Genomic DNA, 26,325 nt, shown 5'->3' on the forward strand with positions numbered 1-26,325 from the left:
AATATCGATAAAATAAGTAAAACACATAAATTTTACTATTTACCTTGGGCACTTGTGGTATGTCTTGCAGTCTCCATTTAGGCTGAAAACCTAACCCCAAAAATCCAATTCCCATTTCCTCTGCAACAGTTTTAGCCTATCAAACATGAGATAAAACAAATTGTGTTGCAGTTCACATTCTCATAGTTAGGACTGCCTTCAAAATATGATGTCACAGTCCAATTGATATACATAGTAAATGTAACAGTAACACACTTTAAGTTTCAACAACAACAAAATTAAAATGAAACACTACTTGCAACAATTAAATTAAATCCCATAAAGTTGCACATATATATACTGACCTGATAGAGGTGTGAATTAATCTCATCATAAGTTTGATGCAATGTTTTGAAAGGTGCACCACTAAGCTCAATTTGACCACCAGGCTCCAATGATATGCTTTGTTTCCCCTGAGGTACAATTTTTCACATAATTTTAAAATGTGACAAATTCCCTTCAATTTATGTGGCTTGGACTAATTTTAAATAGAATTGTTGAAATTAAACATTATATATGTAAGACACAAATTTTCATAAAGAAAAATAAAATTTGAATATCAATTGTCTTACAGTTTTGAGTCCTATGATGTTGTCACCTTCCATAATTTTATCCCAATCAAACCTCACAGCAATGCCATTGAGTAGAGCTGATATTTGTTTGTAGTTGATTGGACGTAAAGTATCAAATTCAAAACCAAACTTCTCATGTTCTGTGCCTATTCTGCAATGACCACATTAAATAATTGTTAGCTCCAATACTAAGAAACACAAACACAGAAGCAAACACTGGACATACGCTGACACAAACATCATACAAACACTGACACATCAACGGTGATAAGTCGATGCAGACACAAACACTAGACAAACACCGACATGAACAACATGTGTCGGTGTTTATGCTAGTGTTAAAGAAATCTCACATCAGATGTGAGATTGTCTGGACAAAGAAACAATCCTCACCTTATAAAACCGATCAGTTTTATAACCGATCGACTTGTAACGTAGGGATTGTCTCTTTTTGTCCAGCCATCTCACATCTCACATCCGATGATGCGTAGATATAAATGATCGGTGGCCCAATAAATCTTGGAGATACTTTGATACCATCTTAAAATTAAGAGTTGACTCTAACTTAACTTTAGAAAACCGACTTATAAGATAATGATTATCTCTTATCTATAAACCCTTGTTCATACCATCTCACATCTGATATGAAACTTCTTAACAATCAGACACACTTCAATCAGAAATATCGGCACAAACAACTATTTTATTTTATAAAAAAAAAACGAAGATTGTGAATGGTGATTTTGTACCTCCACTTTTCCTTAGGCTTGCAACCAGATACCATGTAGTGAATTAGATCATCTTTTGTTAATGGTTCAGTGGCAATAACAGGAGCCTCTATGGCAGGTCCAGTGGCAACAATAACTCTTCTACCTCGTCTATGTCTTACTATCTCTCTATCTTTATGCAAAAATTGGTAATGGACTGAACCACTAGAAAGGGAAGACAATTTAAAACATGCACCTTCCCTTGTGTTTGACTCTACCTTCCCTAAAACCATGGGTGATAAACTCCCTTTCTGGTAAATGAGTTCCATTCTGCAAATTTCTGTTTGAATAAACAACTTCATTAAATTCTTAATTAAATTACTTCAAATTAATAGTATAACTATTGAGTTCAAGTGGTTAATATATTATAAACTACGAAATATGTGAAGCTATAGCTAGATATATACTTGCATTAGTATATTTACTTTTTGAGCAAGAGACATGCTACTAGGAAACAAAAGTTTTGAGCAGATTATAATTGAATAACGAAAGTTAATTGTTACCAGCTGGTAGAATTAATGGGATTGGATTATCCAAATATGATTGTGAAGGGAGTGATTATGGATGTTATTTTACTATCTATAATGGTTTTAATCAAATGAAATTAAAATCAAACAATTTATACATATGAATTGTACGGAATGTTTTGTCTTGTTTGTGTAACACGTGTCATTTGAGTGACACGTGCGTTAGCTAGTTTGGCTTATGTAATCCACGGTGACCACCTTAGCTTGACAAGTGTCATATGTTCCTCTCACTTTGGTGAATCCTTTACGGTCGGCTATCAGTGAGACACTAATGTGAATTTAGAGCATAATTAGATAAATTGAATAAATAGACTAGGGCCCTGAATAATTTATTTTTGAGTTTATAAAACGCTGGATTTGTCTCCTTTTATTTATTTATTAATTAATTTAAATAAGGAATAATTATTACTAAGTGCACATTGTGTAATTATCCATTAAGCTTAAATTGTGGTCTTTATTATTTCTCTCAAATATAATAACTGTCCATAAAGATAGTGTGGTAGTTATGATTGCACTTAAAATATTTTTGTGATGGACTAAAATTATAAATAGAGTACAACCCTTGTTTTGGTTCCCTAAGAGTGCGTTTGGATGAGTGAATTTTTTGAGGTAAAGTAATGTTTTGAAGGAATTCAAATGATTTGAGGTGAATTCCACCGTTTGAATGAAAATTTGAAGAATTTTCAAAATGATGGAAATTTATGAAGTATTTTGTTCAAGTTAAATTTAGAGAATTTCAAAATGACACATAAAATCAAAAAATTTGAAATTCCTTCTTCTCTATACACATTTTAAAATTACTAATTGATCGTAAAACCTAAAATTAGCTAAAAAACCTAAAATCGACGATAAACGCTAAATCGCCCGAAAAAACCTAAAATCGGCCAAAAGCCCAAAAATCGACTATAAACCCTAAAATCGGCCGAAAGCCCAAAAAATCGGCAGAAAAACCTAAAATCGGCCTAAATTCCAAAAATCGATTATAAACCCTAAAAATCAGCCGAAAAACAAAAAATCGACCGAAAATCCAAAAAATCTGCCGAAAACCTAAAATCGGCCAAAATTGACTATAAAACCTAAAATCGGCCGGCAACCCAAAAAATAGGCAGAAAAACCTAAAATCACCAAAATTGCAAAAATCGAATTTAGGGTTTATGGTCGATTTTTGGGTTTTTCGGTCAATTTTTGGGTTTTCGATTAATTTTTTGGGTTTTCATCCGATTTTAGAGTTTATAGTCGATTTTAGGGCTTTTGGTCAATTTTAGGTTTTTTGGCCGTTTTAGGTTTTTCAGCCAATTTTTTTGGTTCATTGGCCGATTTTATGGTTTTTCGGCGGTTTTAGGTTTTTCGGCCGATTTTATGGTTTATAGTCGATTTTAGGTTTTTCAGCCGATTTTTTTCGGTTTTTCGGCCAATTTTTGGGTTTAGGGTCGATTTTATTAAAATAAATAGAATTAAATGAAAGAAATTCAATTACATTACTCAAACAAAGAATTTTACAATTGATGGAATTTTAACACTTTATCCAAACACTGGAATTTGAAAATCAAGAGAATTCAATTGAATCAATTGAATTGCCTAGTATTTAAAATCCCTTGAATTTCTAGAATCCCTAATCCAAACACACTCTAAGCCTAACAATCGCCTTCAGAAACTTACACCATCAAAGATTCAAAGTGAGACTGTGGAGGGTTTAGAAGAACCTCAACATCCCCAAAAGGAGCAATTCTCAAGCAATAACAAGTTTGAAGCAAAAACAATGGCTAGAGGTATTTTGACTATTAAATTCGATTTCGTTTTCGCTGTTTTAAGATAGAATTTCGTTACTGAATTAGTAGAAATTCTAACAACTTATGCAAATAAATTAGTTTTTATGCTATTTTATCAGTTTTTGCTAATGAAAATTGTATGAGTGTAAGTCTATGTGTTAATTTTATTAAAATTAATAGAAATTATTCGTTTGCAAAATAGGTTAAAATTAGGGGATTAAATGTGATATTATAAAAATTAGAGCGTCAAAATTGCGAGTTTATGAAAATTAGAGATAAAAAAGTTGCAAATTAGCCTTATAAATCTGACACATAATTTGAAATGGAGGAAATATTTTAGTAACTTATTCTCTCAAACAAAAAGTAACTTTTATGCTTTTTTATTTTCATCAAATCATTTACATTTTTTAACAAATTTTATTTTCATCAAATCATTTATATTTTTTAATACATTTTATTTTCATAAAATTTGGCCCCAGAGAACGTACCCGGCTGACCACTGGTCTACTTGACACCCGCATTACTTTGTTTGCAACTTCGATGACTTTGTGAGCCCAATTTTGCTTTAATCACATACTTATATTTCTTAATTGTGTAAGTGAGAGAGCAATTAACAATTCGTAAACCAAAGTGGTTTCGTTTCATTGCATCATTCAATCGATCAGAGTAAAATGGTTAATCGACGCTTCACTCAGGTAGCCACCAGCGACGAAGATGAAGACGAAGCACCACCACAACCACCACCTCAGCGGAATTCGAAGCTACGCAATCGGAAGAGAATGAAGCTTCTAGACGAAGAAGATAGCGACGATAATGGTGAGATGGAAGGAGTGAAAAAGGAACCGCCGCAGACTCCCGACGATGCAAAACCAATTGGTGATCCGATTAGGGTTTCGGGAAAAGGAAGAGGGAGGAAGAGACATTACGAATCATTCGAATTCGATGGCAATCAATATTCTCTAGTAAGTTTCGTAACGTTTCTTAGTAATTTGATTTCTTGCGAAACTTAGTGAGAATATTGATTTCCATCGAATTCGAATGATTCATAATGTCTCTTCCTCCCTCTTCCTTTTCCCGAAACCCTAATTGCATCACCAATTGGTTTTGCATCATCTGATGAAGTCTGCGGTTCCTTTTTCCCTTTTTCTTTCTCACCATCATCGTCGAATTCAATGGAAATCAATATTGCCACAACACAAATTGTTCTCATTCTGTTTTTTTGCAGGAGGATCCTGTAATGCTTCTACCTGAGGATAAAGAACAAAAACCATATGTTGCTATAATTAAGGTATTTTGTTTCCCTTTACCAATTATTCATTTTGCTATCACTTTGCTGTTATTGATTAATATGCCTAACTGTGACTAAGAATTAGAATTGATCAATTGAAGAATTAGAATTGATTAATTGAAGAATTAGAATTTATCAGTTTTTGATGGAGGCAACTAGCATATAGAAAAATTAATTTCGCCGTTATAGAAACAGATTTGGATCCTTTCATGCATGCTAAACCTAAAATGTTGTAGAGGGTTGTAAAGAAAAATTGTGGGTGAGGATCAAAACCCTATCAAAACATGTCTGTGCTGCCTTGATGTTTTAAAGGGTTTCCCACTGTTCGGCGGCCTCCCTTTATCAACAATTGTTATTTACTCCTCTCGTTTTTTTTTTTTTGAGAAATGCATGCCTTCAATCTCAGTGTTTTGGTATTGCTCTGCTGTCAGGACATTATACAGTACTTTAGTGGTAGCATAATGGTGGCGGGACAGTGGTTTTATCGTCCTGAAGAAGCTGAAAAAAAAGGCGGTGGAAGTTGGAAGTCATGTGATACAAGGGAGCTTTTTTATAGTTTCCACCGTGATGAGGTTCCTGCAGAGTCTGTTATGCACAAGTGTGTGGTGCATTTTGTTCCCTTAAACAAACAGTTTCCAAAACGTAAGCAACATCCTGGCTTTATTGTACAAAAGGTGTATGATACTTTGGAAAGAAAACTCTGGAAGCTGACTGATAAGGACTTTGAGGATATTAAACAGCAAGAAATTGACGAGCTTGTTCAGAAAACTCGAAAACGCATCGGTGAGCTACTTGACATTGAGCCTGAAGAAGTCCCTCCTGCTGATCAGGAGGTGACAAAAAATAAAAGAAGTTTAAGGAGAAAGAGCATTTCTCCCATTGATGTTTCAAGGGAGGAGGAAGGAGTTCCTAAAACTGACCAACATTCAAAGCCTGAAACACCAGCAAGCTGTGTAAATAATGACTCAAAGTATCATCGCATATTAGTGAAGTTCAATTCACTAACTGGTAACATTCATCGCGACAAATGGTTGGAGAGGCTGCTTCAACACGTTCAGTACATGTGTAATTATGATGAGAGTATAGAAAAGGGAAAGGAATCGGGAAATCCCGATTCTGATGAAATCAAGAATAAAAACAATGATAGAACTTCAGAAATAGCAAGTGACTGTCCGGACAAGGGTCAGAAGGTATGAAATTATTGTATTATTACAGTTATCAATTTTTATTTTTTCATCCCGTTCTTACTAGTTCCCCTTACCTTAAGGAGTATATGAAGTCTGTCTTTTTTCCCCTCTTCACTCTACAGAGTTCCAAGTCCTTTGTGTGGCCAGATGCTGCTGTTTCAGCCATAGTTTCTCTTGAAAAAGCTTCACACGAGGCTCTATCAACAGATTTTCAGAAGTATAACCAAAAGTTGCGGCAACTAGATTTTAATCTCAAGGTCAGAAGCTGGCATTCCGCATATATAAATGATACCCTTGAAATAATTATAAATATGATAATTGAGTCATTGGAAAAACTGCATTTTAAATTGGGACTTTCAACCTTGTATTGATTTTTGTTCATATAGTATTACAGTATCTAATAAAGATTAATGTCTGGGAGGTTAAAAGTCTGAAATAAAAGTATTGTCTTTCTATTCATAATAATGAAACAATAAATTGGATTGTTGCATACTAAGTTACATGTCACACAATGTTATGTGCAGCATCTTTTGCAGTGTTTTTTGACTGAGAAATCTATGTGGGAGCACAATGGTGATAGTGATAATGTTTTTGGCTCAAGAAGTCAATTGTTTTTCCAGCAGTGGTAATGATTAACTGAATATATTATTCCATATGTATGTTCTTTGCAGAACAATGCGTTGCTAGCATGCCGTCTGTTAAATGGAGAGTTGAAACCTTCAAAAATGTTAAATATGACACCCATTGAATTAAAGGTACCATATCTGTCTAGATTTATTATTTATTTATTTTTCAATGGTCTAGATTTCCCCCTACTGTTTTCCAATTTAACCTAGCAGCATCCGGTTTGGGTTTTTGTCACTTAATTTTTATTGATTAGGGGAAAGTGGGAAGATTTTAAACCACTTTCCTTATATTGTCGAGAAGTATTAACCCCCCCACCTTTTTTGTTGCATTTTCATAGAGGCGTCCTGGTTGGGTTAAATGGCTATAATATTGCATAATATTATTATTTGTTGTAGATGAACTTTCAGCATTGCAGAAAACATCGATGTAGTCCTCTTTAATGCTTGTGTTGTATAAAATTGCTTTTGTAGTTTGATTCTACTTATTAAAACATCAATGTAGTTAATATAATATAGGTAAGGTCTCAGAATATAGGTAAGTATAAAACTGTTCGCCCTTTTTCTTTTATTGAAACAACAAGTAATGCACGCATTTCATAAAACAACTATGAATTGAATTGAAATACTATTGATTGTTTTGGAAAGATTAAAAGATGCTCAATAAAAGATGCTTTTGGAAAGATTAAACTGTCTGTTGATTGTTTTGTTTCATATGGTCATCAACTAAATATGAACTTCAGGAGGGCTTGACTGCCGAGGAATTAACCAGGAAGGAGCCTGATGAAAAACAGCACATGCAAGTAAGTTTTCCTCACTTTCCCCCACTACAATTTTATTCTCTGTTGTGTGAAAATCTGCTGACTTCAGCTTTCCCACCCCTCAAACAGATGACGGATGCCCGCTGCTCAAGATGCGCGGAACTTAAGGTGGGCTTGAGGGAGATTATCCACGCTGGACACGATGACCGTTATCAGGTTTGTATTTTTAGTCCAGAATTTCAAACGGACCAATGTGTCCTGTAACTTTAGTGCCTGGTTTGATTGCTTGGTGCTCTGCCTTTTATTCAGCTGGAATGTGTTGCCTGTGGTAATTCCTGGTATGCCTCCCGGGATGAGGTGTCTGCACTGACCATAGACGGATCAGATTCAAAGAGAAGCTTAGGCATAGCGCCATCAGCCACTGCAAAATTTGAAAATGTTCAGAAGAAGCTGGCGAGTCCCCGTGAATCTGAAAAATCAGCTGATGACATCTCTAAGAAAACAAGTGAACCACGTATGCCTGTTTTGGACACCCAGAAATCACTTGGCAAGCCCAAGAAAGACGACAATATCGAGGCCAAAAGACATGCTGATACGGAATGACCTATGCTGTGTTCTTCAGAGTTACAAATTAGTAGTATTTATGTTACGGCTGAAACCTACAAAAGGTTGTGTATGTAGAGTTCTCCTCCTGTTTGATCATAGAAGAGGGTAGTGTTAGCAGTAAATTTATTTTTGACTCTTTAATTGTAAACCTTTTAAACAAAATAAAATAAATTGTCATGTGCTTTTAACTTTGCTTTGTCTCATTGGAAAATCACGCAGTGGCATTACTTTCAACAAAGTTTAGTGATTTGCCACGTAAATGTCAAAATCTTTTTAATATTTTATTACCAATCACTAATCATTTTTCCACCAAGTGGAAGCAGTGGATGGACAAGAACAAAAGCTCATTCTAAATTGGACATATACAATATAATTGTGTTTTATCATCATTACAAAAGAGTTAGTATTTATTTACATTTAGTACAACATGGAAGGCACTTGCATGAAGAATTGATCTCAGTAAAATAAATAAATTAATAGTACTCAAATAGTAAATATAAACTATGCATTTATTAGGATAAGATACTAAGAAAGAAGGGTGCCTTATTCACACAGTGGACAAACAGTGGAATCCTGTCCTGTTTTCTGGGGTTGTTATTGTAGTTGGCTGGCATTGGATCACATCACTGGTCCCACACTACATGCTTAGCTAGACAAAAATAAAAGTAAGTAAAAGAAGAGACAAAAGAAACACTATGATGGTGCTTAAAATCAAAGAAAGACAATGGAGATTGGAGACATTGTACTCACTGTTCTGTCTCTTTTTTCCTCTTTCTCCTGTGTGTGTGAGAGAATTTTTAATCCTTCTCTCTACTTGCTTTTGGCGGCACTTATTATTGCATAATAGCTCTTTCTTTAATACCTTAAAATTCAGCTCAATTTTGAAGATAAATAATCATTGTGTGTTGACATTGTTTTTGTTGTTTCTATTTCACTTCTCCAAGATTCACTTCAGTAAGCTCTTTTCCTTTTTTTCTTTCATTTTTCATTGTTATGGCTTTATCTTTATCATTACTACATTACTATACTCAACAATATCTGCATAGCAATTATTACTATTTTCATGTTTTTCCTGTAAGGAATACTATATTTCTTACCTTGAAAATCATTGCAATATTTATGATATGTGTTTATGCTGATTGTGAAGCTGATCTAAATATCTTTGTGTATCATTAAAAATTTTAAAGCATGTTGAATGATAATCTATAATCTACATGCAGCCTCATGTCAATTGCTGTTGAATTTCACTCACCCTTGCAAAAGACTGATTTCTTTCCTATTTTTTTACTCTTATTTTTCATATATAACAGTATTGCAGGACTATTGATTTATTGATGGGACAAGAGTTGAATCTCAATGAAAAGTCTTGTGAGAGTCTCAGTCCCAATTCTGTTCTTCCATCTCATCAAAACTGTTTGAATATGAAGGAGAAAGCATATAGAAATGAGAAATTCAAAGAGTACTTTTCTGAGATCAATTCTTCATGCAAGAGCCTTCCATGTAGATCTCATAAACTAGAAGCGAATACCGAAAACAGACGCGGTTCCGTTTATCAGAGTTCAAATCAGGTAATCAATATAAACAAAATGGCCACCATATTAGAAGAAAGAAAAAAAATAGAAATTTCAAGTAGGACTAGTAGTGATGCCTCTTTTTCTAGTAGTAGCATTTTTCATTCTTTATGTGGTTCAGATGATGAAGATTCTATGATATCTCATCATTCCGAAATGAGTCCTCAATCTCCATCTGTTTCTGGTTCTTGTGCTTGTATGGATCATACCATATCAAATGGTTTTATTGAATTGTGCATAAATTCAGACTTTTGTGATAAAAAATGTAGTGTAGTAGAAGGATTAGGTTCTGTAAATTCAAAGATTAGAAGTAATACGATTACTAAATCTCTTTTAAGTGGTAATAATTCTCCTCTTCAAAAAGTGGAAATCTCTGACTCTCACCAACCATATCCATCAGAAAGTGATTCTACATCAAGAGTGAGTTCAAAAGTCCCATTCAGTCCTATCAGAAAAAGGCTAAGCCCTTTCACAAAGTCAAAAAAAGTTGCAAGAAACATGGCTTGTCAAAAATCATTGTTGAATGACTTTTCCAACACAACAAAAGATGCTGCTGACATGGTTTCTGAACTTGTCAATAGAGATATCAAGAATGCTAGTTTAGCATGTTCACCTGTTCATTTGCATGGTAATCTCAAGTTGAAAACCAAACAAGGAGTTCCTTATTTTGAGTTTAAGGTAAATTCTCCTGAAGATGTCTTTGTCGCCAAGACATGGAGAGTAGGTAATGCTTTCAATTGGGTATACACCTTTCACTCTCTTGATAATAGAAAGAAGAACAATGCAGGTAGTTTGGGATCTCAACATTGCGAGAAAGACTCGTCAATGATAGCACAAATGCTAGTTTCCTATAGTTTATGTACTGAATCAGAAGATGGAGTATTTGGAAACTATATGGTAACAGAATTTGTGGTGTATGATTTTACACACTCAAGAAAAAGTGATTCTAAAACTCTGAATGCTTCTAGTCTTGAAAGTGCTGCTATTGTTTTGCGAATTCCGTTTCATAAGAGAGAAAGCTTGAAAAACAAAAGCGGCGATAGAATAAATAATAAAGCATATTCCAAACCAAGTGATATATCTTCACCAATAGAGCAAGTGAAGGTGGTATTACCGATTGGCAACCATGGTTTGCCAAGTGGTGAAAGCGAGGGTCCTTCATCGTTACTTGATCGATGGAAACATGGTGGAGGTTGTGACTGTGGTGGCTGGGACATGGCCTGTCCCCTTATTCTTTTAGGCAACCCCGGTGTTCAATTTCATGGAGATAGCCCTCTTGCGGAAAACTATCAACCACTCGAACTTTTTTCTCAGCCTCAGGTAAAACATGAACTTCATATGAACTTAAATAGATTGAATTTCATATACATGTTCTCAAATTTCATAACTTCTTGATACTTTCGTGTTTGAATGAATATTTGACGAACGTGATTTTCAGTTGATTTGATTTTGTAAAATTGATTTGGTTAAATGTGTGTTTTCATATGCACCGATCAAATAACATGAACATGTGTTTTCAATACAGTCATGCTATTAGTGTCCCCGTATTGACATATTTAGTGATTTAAAAGCACAAGTTTGGTTAAGTACCTTTGTTCAAATCGATTAAATTGTTAGAATTCAATTTTTGGTGCACAGGGAATCAAAGAAAGTATTCCTACATTTAGCATGACATTAGTTGAAGAGGGGCAATATGCAATTGATTTCCATGCAAAATTATCTCCATTACAAGCTTTCTCCATTTGTGTCGCCATTTTGCATGGCACCTCCGCCTTCAGTTCTACGGCAGAAAAGGAGAAAAACCGACAGTTATCTCAATGCAATTCACTAAATACACTTATTGAAGAGGAAGTAGAACTTTTTATCAAATCGGTCGCAACAGAAGAGAACAAGACAATGTCTAATATTCAACAGAGAATTCATCGATCATGTGGGCTGAAACCGCCTTTTTCTCCTATTGGGCGAGTATAAAGCGTACGTAGTCTACACTTCACACTTGAATTCCAACATAGGCTGATTGGAGGCCGCAACCTCGGGCGAAAAATATTTGTTACCAGCTATGAGTCTATAATGTATGCAATTGTTCATAGGACCTGAAATTTGGTAACAAGGGAACATGTTGAGGATGGGGATTCACATCAATATGTCAAAAGAATATATATATGACAATTTGTTATATCAAATATTGTCTATGTTATAATGGGATAATTAGAGGGAAAGATAAAGAATAAACAATATATAGGAACTGATGAATATCTCTATTCTAGATAAGCAGCTCTTTCTATGTTAACGCTTTGTTGGAAGTGTCAGTTCTATACTCATATATCAAATGAAAGATTTTTGGCAATATTCATGCTAGATGCAAAATACTCATTTCTATCAAGGTTGTCAGAATCTAGTTTTTACGTAAACTCATTTTTAGTTTTTACGTCAACTCGTTTTGACTAAGTGGAATTGAAACGTATATTCAACTCGTAAACTCATAGAGTTTACTTCATATTAAATTGAACATATATAATATATATTTTAACTTATTTAATTCTGAACATAATATGAAATTAATAATTTTATTTTTAGTTTAGAAATTTAAGTATTATGAATATTAATTAAAGAAAAGATGACAAAATTAATTTATTATTAATTTTAAATAAAAATAAGTTTTAAATATTGGATAATTAACACTTAATTGATTTTCTCTCATTCTCATTAATTAAATATGACTATATATAGTCATGCATTTCAATAACAAATAACCCAACAACTATATTCCCATCAATATATTTTGTAAAGAAATAATATATCTCTCATTGTTTTCAAGTATTAAATATGACTATTTGAATCATACATATATCACATGAAATTGAATATTATATGTGATTGAAATACAAAGTAATTGTATATTTTAACCGGTATTGTTTTATTTGATTTTTACGAAACCCTATTATACTATGTATCTTTTTTCTTTACAATATTTATCAAATAACTTATTATATTTAAATATCCACATTCTTAGCTCAACCGATAGAAATGTCGAAATTGCTAGGTCAGACGTCATTTCGTCTATCTAGCCAAAAAACTTATTTTATTTAAATAATTACATCAAATTTTACAATATTATATTATTTTATCAAAATTTAATAATTACTTAATTGTTTTTGTTTCTCACTTGTTTTCATCTATTTTTTTCTATTTTTTTTCGCACACGTGCATAAAAATACGAGACATTGTTGGAAACACACGGGTACTAAAAATTATTATTTGTCTAACTCTTAATGTACTCCCTACGTTCCTCCGTCCCCTGCAAATATTCTCATTGAATAATTGATATACTTTGTGTATAATATTGACCAACTAATCAATTATTCAACCATGATTTTTGCTTATAAAAAAAAAAAAACAGAGAGAGTATACTATTATAAAAAATAATCACGTAAGTTGAACGTCATTTCAATTCAACTTTAATAAAACGCCAAATTCTTAATCTCTAAAATGTACAATTAAACAACCGATAAGGGTCAAATTTGCGTAGTTCACATATAATTCAGGATACTTGTTTTGCAAGAAAATACATAAATTCACCCCAATTTGTATGTGTATTAGATTAGATTATTGGGTTTCATATATGATCATATACTATAACCTTTTTTTTCATCGTATTCATTGGTTTAAAAGATCAAGAAATGCACCAATAGTTGGAGTATCAAAGAATTTTGAGTATCAAATAATTTGTTAAGCGAGTCGGGAGCGAGCAGATAACAGGTCAAGTTAAAAAGTTAAAGGTGGATTGCAAGAACGATTCGCCAAGCATAATGATATCAATCGGCAACCATTGTTTGCCATGGAATTTTATATACCACTTCTCAAATTTACTTGTTACCACTTGTTTTGGCAGGTTGTGTTTAGGTGAATATTTGAAAAATGTGATTTGAGAATTTGATTATATAAAATAGATTTCGTTAACAATATTGGGGCCCAAAAATAAAATAAAATCATAATTATTCTTTTTTTTACACAAAAATACATAATTATTCTTGAAATGTTGTGAAATCAATTTTTTTTTTCTTCCTTCGCCTTTAAGTAGTTTTTTTAAGCAAAGTTACGTTTGTGGTCTTTTAAGTTTGATACTTGTTTTGAATTGATCGTTTAAAACTTTTTTTTCTCGAATTGGTCATTTACATTATAATTTGTTTGCTTTGTAAAAAATTTCATTAAAGAAAAGTATGACATTTTAATATTACATAAATATATTAGATTACTCTTTTCTTTTTTTCCCTTCACTTATTCTTCTTTAATTTAAATTTTTTTTTTATGGCCAAAGTTAGTAATCTGTTAGTGTTAATTTTTTTCATCTCGTTAGGACTTCAATCTTGAATATTTTTACTTTTTAACTCTGTTCACCCTTAACTCAAACTAATTGAACTATTCATTCCACCGCTATTATTTTTTAATTCTAAATTCAAAAATCCAAAAACCTTAAAATTAGAGTACCTAGTTTTTCATTAAGGACGTGATGAATGAGAATCCGAATACTGTTCATATCTAGTTATGGAACAAAAGTTATTGTTCACTCACAATCAAAAATATATATAACATAAGAACAACGGTAACATATGTTAAAAGTTAATCATGAAAAAAACGTAGCATAAATTATTAATTTGAGGGAAAAAAACTTAAAATACCAATTTAAAATAAAAGTAAAACTTAAAATATCGCAAAGATGATTTTATTCCTAGAAAAAACTAACATGTGATCTCATGTGCCTTAAGAGCAAATGTTACCTCATAAAGCAAATGTTATTATTATACACTATCTTGGTTGCACGATTTAAGTCACTAGTATTTCATGTTTTGGCCTTGATAGGAGTAAGGACCTCATAAAGCAAAAGGAGCCGTTATGCTGTTGGTTGCTGGGGAGTGGGGGACTGTCCTTTACAACGGTCACCAAACGGCCAATTCTCCTTAGCCATCCGATTTTTGGTTTAGTTGCCATCACCTAACCTAACCTAACCTATCCTACCGTTACTTTGTCTTTTTCATTCTTATCAATGGAAGCCAGCTTCCCCATTTTCTTTTCTTTCTCCTTTTAAATTTTCAACATTTGTTGTACCGTTAATGTAGTAAACAATTAACTAGTTTAACAAGTTAGTCAATTTTTTTTTAACTAGTTTAACAATGTGATCAATTCATTATCTATAAATAATTAACTAGTTTAACAATGTGACCCAAATTATAATTTTTGTTAAAAAGTATACATGGTCTTGCTAACGCATGCTCCCGATACAATCTTTAAGTATTTTATTTTATTTTTAAAAATATTCAAAAAAATTAAATACTACAATTTTCAATGTGTTGATTTTACGCATTTCCATAAATTTTTTATAAAAACTTACTATTTAAATTCTTAAAAAGTGTCTTAGGAACACTCGTTAGCGGTTACCGTAAAAAATTATACTCACATGTCTTGTTATGAAAAAAACTTTATTTCTCAATAGAGTGTTTTATATATTTTATTTAGAGAAGAAGTATTTGAAAAAAAAACTTAATTATCCCATTAGTTGATTGCTTAAGCAGTTAGCTCACAAAGTCATTTTAATTTTCCTAATTTTTTTTATTCACTTTAATTTCCGTCTCAATACTCAAATTACCTTTTATATTTTAATTATCCCATTAGTTGTCAAAATATAATTATTCAAATAACTCACTTCATTAAAAAATCTCACTAATTTCAATTCAACTTTTAAAACATTGCTTTTAACTTTTCTTTCATGAGAGAATCCCATGACTCAGAACAGCTTACACAAAACAAAAAGGAGTCACATGACTCTGAACAACTTAATTACACAACATATAAAATCCAAAACAAAAAGCATTTAACACTCTGTTAAGATAAGAATTAAGAACAACAAACAACATAAAAGATACCAAACAGAACAACCCATCAACATCTACTAGCCCTTTCCAGAATCACCCACCTAAACATTTTTTATTAATTTAACATCTTTCAATTCTAGAATGGTCCCTATACAACTCAAAAAAGTGTGTCACCGGTCATGTTTACTTGAGTCTTTGAAGTATGTTTATCTCAAGATCTCAAGTTGATTCACTCTGGTGTTAATTTTAGTAGACTAGTCTATACAGAGCAAAAAAAAAAAAACTCTGGCTTTAAATGGAGTCCCGCAAGTAAATGATGGGAATAGTCCCCTCGGATTAGTCAGTTATATAGCCGGATACCGAGTTTTTTTTTAAAAAAAAGTGTCACACTCTATTCTAAAAAAAAAGGTAAAGTTATAGGCTAAAGTTATTACCGTTATTATTAGCCAGCAAAGCAAATAAATATTGAACTTTAGCTTTTTCAAAATCCACTATATAGTAAGGAGTAATAATAAAAACTTCATTCAAGAACTGAACTCATAATAAACAAGGACTAGTTTTGAGTTAGCTGAAACTAGAAAGAGAAAAAAAGAAAATGGAAAGAGAGGAAGATGTTAAGATTGGAGCAAATAAATTCTCAGAAAAGAATGCATTAGGAACAGGAGTTCAAAGTGATAGCAAGGATTACAAAGAAGCACCACCAGCACCTTTGTTTGAGCCAGGGGAGTTGAAGTCATGGTCTTTTTATAGAGCTGGAATTGCTTAGTTTGTTGCAACTTTCTTGTTTCTTTACATCACTGTTTTAACTGTCATGGGTGTGAATAGGTCACACTCTAAGTGTGCCTCTGTTGGTATTCAAGGAATTGCTTGGTCTTTTGGTGGTATGATCTTTGCCCTTGTCTACTGCACCGCTGGAATTTCAGGTCACTTCCTTTTCTTTTGGCTTAACTACACATTTGGTCCCTTACGTTTATTTTAGGTTTCAATTTGGTCCCTTACGTTTAAAAAGTATCAATTTGGTCCCTTACGTTTATTTTAAGTTTCAAGTTAGTCCTTTCCGTCAGTTTTGTCACTAACACCGTTTGAACAGTACACGTGTCAGCGTGTCCAAGTGCCACGTGTCAGTCCACGTATGCAAATTGATTGCCACATGTGACAAAATTGACGGAAAGGACCAACTTGAAACCTAAAATAAACGTAAGGGACCAAATTGATACTTTTTAAATGTAAGGGACCAAATTGAAACCTAAAATAAACGTAAGGGACCAAATGTATAGTTAAGCCTTTTCTTTTCTTTACTTAATCCACCTTTTATGAATCACGTACATAAACACAGACACCACACATACACCAGATATGACACTGACATGTTGCTACTAGTAATAATTTGAAAATATAGTAGTACTAGTGAATGTAATCGACAGACACCAAATACGACACTTAACACGTTGATACCGGTAATAATTTGAAAATATAGTAGTACTAGTGAATGCAATCGACAGACACCCAATACGACACTTAACACACGTTGATACAGGTAATAATTTGAAAATATAGTAGTACTAATGAGATTTTTTCCCCAAAATATACCCCTACCCCCCTCTTATTTCCCGTAATACCCCCTCTCAAAATTATTTCCCGTAATACACCTCTCAGGGGACAAAGTCTGTCGAAGAAGCAGGGGGGAAGGGTAGCGACATTCCAAATGTCGCCATTGCCTCTTGGGTAGCGACATTCTGACCGTCGCTTTTGATCAGGGAATATTTTTTTTTGTGTTTTCCAGTCGCAGTTGCATGCGCAGGCATGGGAGGGAGAGAAAGACAGAGTGTTTGAATTTTTTTTATTTGATGAAAAAATAAATAAATTATATTTATTTGATGAACAAATATTGGATGAACAAATATTGGATGAACAAATAAATTGATTTTTTTTATTTGATGAATTTTTTTTTATTACAAGACGATGATATAAATAATTTATTACAATAAAAACACTGAAATTCTCAATATCTACGTCGTCCTCCGGTGCCACAAGGTGGAGGACCTGCATTCCTCGGATGTCCTCGTCCATATAATTGCTCTTCCTCGTTGTCCTCGTTTGGATTTGTTTCTTCCACGCCAAACAAATTGCTAAGACGTTGAGACCACGAGGAACTTTCACCAGCAGCCCACGTTGAATTTAACATCTCGTCCGGTACAGCAGAACCCCATGATAAATCTAGGGGGATTTGTTGGGTTTGTTGGGGTTGTATAGAATCACCGGGGTAGTAAGCATTTTCTAAATTTTCATTGAAACGTTGAGTTCCCGGTGATTCAAATGGTTGGTCGTCCAAAAAATTTCGCGTAAGTGGCAATGGGGTAAAAAAATTGGATTGGTTAAAAGACATTGAATATTGTTGTTCGGTAAATGGTTGTTGTTGGGTAAATGATTGTTGTTGTTGTTGGGTAAATGATTGTTGTTGTGTGGGAGATGTATGTTGTTGAGGGGTATAAGATGGTGGATCTGGGATCTCGGTATGTTGATGTTGCTGGCTATATGAGGGTGCGTCTGGTAAAATGGTATGTTGGGTAAATGTATGCTGCTGCATATCGGGACGTGGATCAAATAAATAATGATCGGAAGAGAGATATGGCATGTTGACCCTTGTATAAGTATTTAAGAACTTCGTTGAGTGCATAGGTACACCATCCACTTGATCTCCAATGAGGACATAATTATGGCGATTATTCCAATGTTGGACTTCGACCATAAATTTGGGTGCCCAATCATGAACTGCTGCTCGCATTGTTATTCTGTGGTAACGAGTCATGACTTGTGGAACGCCATCAAATCCCGCATGTTGAAATCCAAATTGAAGACGGACTCTGTCGGTCTGATGAAACTCTACAACCTCAAAGTTAATAAATGTGGTTGCTGACCACATGCAGCGTCCTCTGGATACAAGTATTGACTGATATCATAAGGAGGACATCTCCTTATGATACATCTCCTTATGACATCAGTCAGTGCTTGTATCCAGAGGACACTGCATGTTGGTCAGCAACCACATTTATCATTAACTTTGAGGTTGTAGAGTTTCATCAAACCGACAGAGTCCGTCTCCAATTTGGATTTCAACATCGGGATTTGATGGCGTTCCACAAATCATGACTCGTTACCACAAAATAACAATGCGATCAGCAGTTCATGATTGGGCAGCCAAATTTATGGTCTATGTCCAACATTGGAATAATCGCCATAATTATGTCCTCATTGGAGATCAAGTGGATGGTGTACCTATGCACTCAACGAAGTTCTTAAATACTTATACAAGAGTCAACATGCCATATCTCTCTTCCTATCATTATTTATTTGATCCACGCCCACGTCCCGATGTGCAGCAACATACATTTATGCAACATACCATTTTACCAGACGCACCCTCATACAGCCAACAACATCAACATACCGAGATCCCAGATCCACCATCTTATACCCCTCAACAACAACATACATCTCCCACACAACAACAACCATTTACCCAACAACAACCATTTACCGAACAACAATATCCAATGTCTTTTAGTCAATCCAATTTTTTTACCCCATTGTCACTTACGCGGAATTTTTTCGACGACCAACAATTTGAATCACCGGGAACTCAACGTTTCAATGAAAATTTAGAAAATGCTTACTACCCCGGTGATTCTATACAACCCCAACAAATCCCCCTAGATTTATCCTGGGGTTCTGCTGTACCGGACGAGATGTTAAATTCAACGTAGGTTGCTGGTGAAAGTTCCTCGTGGTCTCAACGTCTTAGCAATTTGCTTGGCGTGGAAGAAACAAATCCAAACGAGGACAACGAGGAAGAGCAATTATATGGACGAGGACATCCGAGGAATGCAGGTCCTCCACCTTGTGGCACCGGAGGACGACGTAGACATTGAAAATTTCAATGTTTTTATTGTAATAAATTATTTATATCATCGTTTTGTAATAATTTTTTTTTCATCAAATAAAAAAAATCAATTTATTTGTTCATCAAATAAATAAAAAAATTCAAACACTCTCTTTCTCTCCCTTCTCCCTCCCATGCCTGCGCATGCAACTGCGATCGCAAAAAACAAAAAAAATATTCCCGGGTGAAAAGCGACGGTCAGAATGTCGCTATCCAAGAGGCAATGGCGACATTTGGAATGTCGCTACCCTTCCCCCCTGCTGCGTCGACAGACTTTGTCCCCTGCGAGGTGTATTACGGGAAATAATTTTGAGAGGGGGTATTACGGGAAATAAGAGGGGGATAGGGGTATATTTTGGAATAAAAATCTACTAATGAATGTATTCACATGTGTCAGACACGGCGAAATGTTTGTTTGGTATCTAGATTCATCATAAAATGTTATAAGGTACTCAATTATTTTGCTCTAAACTAAAACTAACAAGATGTTGGTGTTGAATGGGAACAGGTGGGCACATAAATCCGGCGGTGACATTCGGTCTGTTTTTGGCTAGGAAGCTGTCTTTGACAAGAGCAGTGTTCTACATAATAATGCAGTGTCTTGGAGCTATATGCGGTGCTGGTGTAGTGAAGGGTTTTGAGGGTAATGCTCGTTTTGAGTTGTTCAAAGGTGGAGCAAATGTTGTGAATCCTGGTTACACCAAGGGTGATGGTCTTGGAGCTGAGATTGTTGGTACTTTTGTTCTTGTCTACACTGTCTTCTCTGCCACTGATGCCAAGAGAAACGCAAGGGATTCTCATGTTCCGGTATGATATTATATGTCTAAGTTATCTTATACTCTCTCTGGTCTCTAATTAGACCAGATATATCAGTTATTCAATGAACCTGATAAAAGATTTTTTGCTTATTATATTTGGGACCTGAGGGAGTATGCTTCATTTTTGTGTTGGACTATAGAGTAATGTGATGTTTGTATTAATCTGTAGATTTTGGCACCTCTTCCAATTGGGTTTGCTGTGTTTTTGGTTCATTTGGCTACTATTCCCATAACTGGAACTGGTATTAACCCAGCTAGGAGTCTTGGTGCTGCCATAATATACAACAGAGACCATGCTTGGGATGATCATGTATGTCCTTTCACTTCTTTATTATGACCTTTAGCAATGAAAAATCTTTTTTGTTTAGCTTAATGACTTATATAATTGTTGAACTTTGTGGCAAATTAAACAGTGGATTTTCTGGGTTGGACCTTTCATTGGAGCTGCTCTTGCTGCTTTATATCACCAGATAGTGATCCGTGCAATTCCTTTCAAGTCAAGGGGTTAATTCATCCATCATCAATGCCATGTGTGATGTGTGCCTGTTTTGAATAATTTATTTATTGGGTGTCTTCTTGTCTATTTGGCCAAATCCTATGTATGTGTAAATTATGAACTACTATAAGTTACTACTTTATGTTAGGGAAGTGATCACTTGAATGGATTGTAGAGTGAAATGGAGATTCTTTCATGTTTGTTCTTATTATGCTTCTTATATACCTAGTGCTTATTAATATTTTTTTCTTCTTTATTTCTTCAAAACCAGACTATTGAGTCTCACCTTAAACATCATCAAAGATTTCAATAAGCAATCATTATGACGTAGTCAAAGAGATGTAAAATTAATACCAAAAAAAGAGATGTAAAATTAAGCATCCTCACAAGTTAGCAATGTTATAATGAAAACGGAATATAGTCTTCAATAAGTGCACAGACGTCTAAAATGCTATGGTATATATAATGACTAAACGTTTCTTTTGCTTACAATTGTGTATACTTATGGATAAAATCTGAGTAACAACAAATTCAAAATAATTTTTCTACATATTTAGAGTTTTTGTCAACCAAAAAAAAAGGAGATCTGGTGTGGCTTCTTTTATTATATTTGTGCAACACAGTCCTTCATATTATATCTTCTTTTCTAAATAACTTTCATTTTTCTCTATGAGCAAAAACTAGAATTTCCTTATATAAATTAGCATCTACATAATAATTAGTTAACATATAGAATATAGATAAAACATAATACACACAAAAATGAGCATTTAACATAAAACAATAGGAAAAATATATAAACTACTATTGATACAGAAGGATACATATTTCATCTCAGGGAGATAGAAACTACATACAAAAATTGTTCATACATGGACCTTTAGAGGTAACAACGTAGGTGCACATCAAAAGAGATACAAATAACCGACTTTGACAAGCATCATGGAAATGATGTGAGCACATCATAGCTCTTTTAAGTTACATCAATGATGTCTATGCCGATCCTTCTCTCTTGACGAGTAAGACGAACTGTAGTAGTCACGGTCACGATCTGAAATACGAAAATGTGTTAAGGAGATGATAATACCAAAAGGGAAAAGCTAAAAAAATGCCAAACTCACAAAGACACATTGATTCATACCATGTGACGAATGGCGCCTTGATTTTTCTGAATGTCCTGCATCCAATACAAAAACTAAATCATAACCTAAATACACAACAAAACAATAATCACAAATAAAATAAATAAATAAATAAATACCTGAATCCTTTGGTCTCTCCCTGGAACGATGACCACGATCCTTGAGTTTGGCTCTCTCAAATTCCTCTCGCTCACGCTCTTTATCAGAATCCCTTCCCCGATCACGATCCCTGGATTTTAATCTGTCCCTCTCTCTGTCCCTGTCCCTGTGTAAGTCCCCACTGGCCTCCATTTTACGGTCTTGTTTGGACTTCAGTGCGTGTTCATCTTTTACATCTCTCTCGGCAGCCATGCCTTTGGATTCATCATCGGACTTCCTAGCATCGTTCAGCTTATCACTAGTTTGTTTTACCAAAGCAACCTTGCTACCACTCAAATCAATATCAGCTTCTCCTGCAGCTCCCTTTAGTGCTGACGTCTCAGTAGTAACCGGGGAGCTACTTTGTGGAGCATCCTACAGATTGGCAAAGATTTCAACTTTGTTTGATAAAAACCATATGTATATGTTGATTGTCAATAATACAGGTTTCCAAAAGCAAACATGGTCTGATAACAGCCAAATGACACTAAATAATATTACACATCTAAGGCAGGTTAAATTAAAAAATTTGACTCACCCAAATAAGGGATGCAATTTCAAAGATAAAAATTGAAGAGTTTATAGTTGATGATTGAAAACATCAGTATAGTTTAAGGATGACATTATTTTTCATACATTTGCATACATAAAAAACAACTTATCACTATTCACTATTTCAACCACACAATATATTCTATAAAATATTATATACCTCCCTTTAGAGGAGCACATTTTCAAAATATAAAGGGCATGATTGACCATTACCTTTGCAGTTGACTGAGACTTTGATTCCAATGATTTGTTGGAGAATGTAAACGAATCCCACTCCTTGCAAATCGGTAAATATTGTGCCTTTGGAAGGCTATAAAGGTGAGCCAGAACCCTGCAGACTTCATCAATCCCGGACTTTTCGGCATCAAATGCCTTCCACCACGGTGGGTTCTCAGGAAGGGGTACTTGAAACCTACGGGCTGCAGCATACACAACGCCACAAGCCACAACCTCACTCTTAAATCTAACGCACAATGTAGTGCGCAAACTGCATAAAAAATATAGTTAAGTAGGCATATAACAGAAACATCCAGCACAACTTTCTAGTTAAAAAACATCGAATACAAGTCATAACAAAAGACATGAGCACAAATTTTGGTCGGGCAATGAAATGTGTAAATAATTTGGCTATTCCACTACACTGTGATATGATCAGATGTTTGTCATACAAGACTATAAGAAGCATCAAGTGTTGGCTAATAGCAACAAGTAAAACAGGTCCAACATCATAATAAGTTATTGAATGAGAAAAAAATAGAAGCATGAGATGGTGAAACCGTGTGTTTAAACTACACACAGACTACTATATAGGCTCTGAAGCAATAAACATAGAATCACAAGTACACGATAAAATTGGAGTCTTGATTTTTATTTCTTTGTTTTGACGCATACGGCAACGTAAAGCTGGGAGAGGCAAAAGTATTGGAACAGAAAACAAAGAGGAATCAAACTGGAGCAACTCAGCACCACCGGAACCTCTACGATTTATTTTCTTTAATATTTTAGTTTATCGAATTAACTACGGATTATAATTATGCTATGTTGATCATGGCTATGTGTAACTAAATCTGTATACTCTTCAAAACATTCACGTATTTGACAACAACCACACGTTACAGGTTAAACAATATCACAAAAATGTCAAAGCTTAGTACCATAATACAATCATACTTGCTGCCTAGCATGTGCAATATTCTTCAAAACATCAATTAATTTTTATAGTATCTTATGTTTTTCACGTTAACACTGTTCACAAAGGACGATGTTATATTATCAGGTTGTCAACAAAAATATCATGGAAAGATTTGTCAAGATTATTTTTTTTTTACTTCATTAAATGGTTAAGAGGATTAGTCCATCACTTGACATTGTATGTTGTATCAAAACTGAAGACTATGACTTCATTAGAAGTAAACCTTAAAAAAATTAACAAAACAAAAGATACAGTCTAATTCAGGGATCTATTGGGAGTTGGGACTGAGAGAGTAATGAATCATGGGGCACGTATAGTATCAACTGGAGAATATACACAATAATAATAATAACAACAACAACAAGCAGAAACAACAAAAACATTAACAACAGCAACAATAATAATATCTACAACTATGTACCTATCGTTAGCCAGATTCCAAGCTTCTTGCCTCAATTCTGGAGGTGTTTCAAGGGTAGCAAGGTAATTCGAAATAAACTTGTGAGGATGTTCAACATGACAGATGAATCCCATTTCTTTCAAAATATGTCTCTCAGTTCTACTCAGCTCCATTTTTAAGTCGGCGTATTTCTGTTCAGCAAAAAAGAAAACAAAATCATTCAAATGACTATAAATTAATGAAATAATACTCATTGCATGTATGTGATAGAGCAGCAAAATGATTAAAGTAAAAAAAAATCAGAAAACAATTATTTTGAAATCATCCCAAAGAGACCGAGCTCTCAGACAAGATAATAAACATGAGCCAAGCTCCTCAAAGAAGAGAAACACACTTTCTCTGCCTAACTGCAACGGTCCCAACAGAAAACGGTTGATGAATGCCAATCCTACTACCCCTAATTGGTTCATCGGAATATCCTAACTAACTGCATATTATCTCCCTTCTGCTATTTCTTATTCTTACACTCATAAACCTTCCATATCATGGGCATGTCATTCTTTAAACCCATTAAGGCAGGCGTCTGCTACGGACTCTGATCGTTTGGGCCTAAATCCATGAGTATATATCAGTATGTGCACTACAAAATTTAAAGGGGAAAAACGGGAGCTTTCCAACCTTGGAATACAAGTCTAAATGATCGATGGGCAAGTTCTCCCTCCTGCATTCCATCCTGTGAAAAATAATGAGTACTTGTCTGGCTTTTCTTGTGTTTTCCTCCAGTTTTGAAGCCAGCCACACGCAGCTTGCAGCAACTTTCTGCAGAAATAAATGCAATGAGCCTTTTGATTTATCATGCACAAGAGAGGAAAAAGAACAAATAATATATATATCAAGGCCGACCTTGACATTGAACCGTGCAAATGACTTCTTGCAATAGAAGCGATGAAATAGAACCTGCCCGGTGGCCATGACCGCTTGTGGTCTGCCACACAGTTAAGGTAACAAACTAAACTGAATGCAGATAATTAAATTGAAATTGAAAACAATAATACTAATTTTAAAAAAAAGGATACAATCTAAGCAAAATGCCACTTTCTTGGATGAGATCACAGCCATAGATTCTAAGGGTGGTTTCAGTAGCTTCATCTATGCCATCTTTTCTGGAGGGTGTATTCGTTAGCTGCTCATCCGTGAGGTAAAATGTATCGATCGCCGTGTAGATCATCTCTTTTAAGCTCCCTTAACCTTAACACAATCATAATAAAGCTTCATCAAATTTCAAAAACAAAACCTATAATTTCAATGAATAATGCCATTCTACACAAGAGAACAATCAGTGTTCAAATCTATACAAGATAAAATTGTGACTACTTTCAAATTCATATCAACATGCAAATTTTTAAACAATTTAGAAGTTGAATAATTAACGAAACAGGGTTTTAGGTTAAAATTGAATTCAGATACAATCACTGTGAACAAATTAAGAGGAACGCAAATCGCTACAGAGAGGTAACGAAATAAATAAAAATAAATGAAAAAATAAGGAAAAAAAACCTGGTAAGCTTTTCCGTCTGTTTCTGACGGCCGGCGAACAATTCCGGCGACTCTTCTCGGCTAGTTGAGTTCGGTGCGACTCTTCTCGGCTGAATCTTGTTGTTTTTTTATTATTTGTTTTTTGTGTTGAAAGTTCTGTTGATTTTTAATCGTAGGAGGGTGTATTGAATTGAGATTTTATAAGATAATTTTGGCAAAAAAAGTCTTGAAGATTTTATGAGATTTTGTTCGACTATATTGATTTTGTGAGATTTTAAAGATTTTTTTACAAAGACTTTTTTACAATCAAGATTTTTAACACATGATTTGAATGTATTTTGAGAGATTTTTTCAAAAAACTTTTTTACAATCAAGATTTCATAACACTTTATATATTAAGAAACTTTTGTATATTAGGAAAATTTTAAAAGAATCAATAAATTTTAATAAAAGAAATTATATTTTTTTTGGAATCCAAATTTTTTTTAAAAAAACCTTACATATTTTTACGTATATGTTTCTTCTTTGAGT

At 34.0% G+C, this 26,325-nt stretch overlaps 4 protein-coding genes and 1 pseudogene across 7 annotated transcripts in view; 3 read left to right on the forward strand and 2 right to left on the reverse strand.

The window, feature by feature from the left end:
• The window catches only part of LOC123908346 (glutamate--cysteine ligase, chloroplastic-like), a 4,465-nt gene extending 2,777 nt beyond the window's left edge, over positions 1-1,688 (reverse strand). Inside the window, exons 1-4 of the mRNA XM_045958976.1 lie at positions 1,361-1,688; positions 612-762; positions 345-452; positions 44-136 (exon numbers count right to left, since the gene is read on the reverse strand). Of these exons, the coding sequence (XP_045814932.1) occupies positions 44-136; positions 345-452; positions 612-762; positions 1,361-1,680 (672 nt within the window). The 5' untranslated portion in view covers positions 1,681-1,688. The remainder of the gene's footprint in view (positions 1-43; positions 137-344; positions 453-611; positions 763-1,360) is intronic.
• A 2,468-nt stretch (positions 1,689-4,156) lies between these two features.
• On the forward strand, positions 4,157-8,327 carry LOC123908918. The gene is made up of 8 exons (XM_045959655.1): positions 4,157-4,636; positions 4,900-4,962; positions 5,394-6,152; positions 6,272-6,406; positions 6,821-6,904; positions 7,516-7,575; positions 7,663-7,749; positions 7,843-8,327. Exons 1-8 carry the CDS (start codon positions 4,346-4,348, stop codon positions 8,134-8,136), a joined length of 1,773 nt encoding a protein of 590 aa, XP_045815611.1. The 5' UTR covers positions 4,157-4,345; the 3' UTR covers positions 8,137-8,327.
• Positions 8,328-8,877: 550 nt separating this feature from the next.
• On the forward strand, positions 8,878-12,091 carry LOC123910975. Of its 2 annotated transcripts, XM_045962271.1 has the most exons (3): positions 8,878-9,093; positions 9,450-11,030; positions 11,349-12,091. In XM_045962271.1, exons 2-3 carry the CDS (start codon positions 9,474-9,476, stop codon positions 11,679-11,681), a joined length of 1,890 nt encoding a protein of 629 aa, XP_045818227.1. In that variant the 5' UTR covers positions 8,878-9,093; positions 9,450-9,473; the 3' UTR covers positions 11,682-12,091. The 2 variants fall into 2 exon arrangements, with proteins under 2 accessions (XP_045818227.1, XP_045818228.1); XM_045962272.1 differs by having other exon boundaries at positions 8,878-11,030; positions 11,349-12,088.
• A 3,976-nt stretch (positions 12,092-16,067) lies between these two features.
• Positions 16,068-21,042, forward strand: LOC123907888 (annotated as a pseudogene).
• Positions 21,043-21,543: 501 nt separating this feature from the next.
• LOC123907887 (cyclin-L1-1) lies at positions 21,544-25,966 on the reverse strand. Of its 3 annotated transcripts, XM_045958322.1 has the most exons (9): positions 25,816-25,966; positions 25,335-25,506; positions 25,162-25,243; positions 24,937-25,077; positions 24,280-24,449; positions 22,880-23,153; positions 22,096-22,489; positions 21,976-22,011; positions 21,544-21,885 (listed from the first exon to the last, which is right to left on the reverse strand). In XM_045958322.1, the coding sequence occupies exons 2-9, from the start codon at positions 25,484-25,486 to the stop codon at positions 21,818-21,820; spliced, it is 1,317 nt and encodes a 438-aa protein (XP_045814278.1). In that variant the 5' UTR covers positions 25,487-25,506; positions 25,816-25,966; the 3' UTR covers positions 21,544-21,817. The 3 variants fall into 3 exon arrangements, with proteins under 3 accessions (XP_045814278.1, XP_045814277.1, XP_045814276.1); XM_045958321.1 differs by having other exon boundaries at positions 24,937-25,243; positions 25,816-25,947; XM_045958320.1 differs by having other exon boundaries at positions 21,976-22,489; positions 24,937-25,243; positions 25,816-25,947.
• Between the last annotated feature and the right edge of the window lie 359 nt (positions 25,967-26,325).

Source organism: Trifolium pratense, linkage group LG2, assembly GCF_020283565.1.
Source record: "Trifolium pratense cultivar HEN17-A07 linkage group LG2, ARS_RC_1.1, whole genome shotgun sequence".
Taxonomy (NCBI): Eukaryota; Viridiplantae; Streptophyta; class Magnoliopsida; order Fabales; family Fabaceae; genus Trifolium; species Trifolium pratense.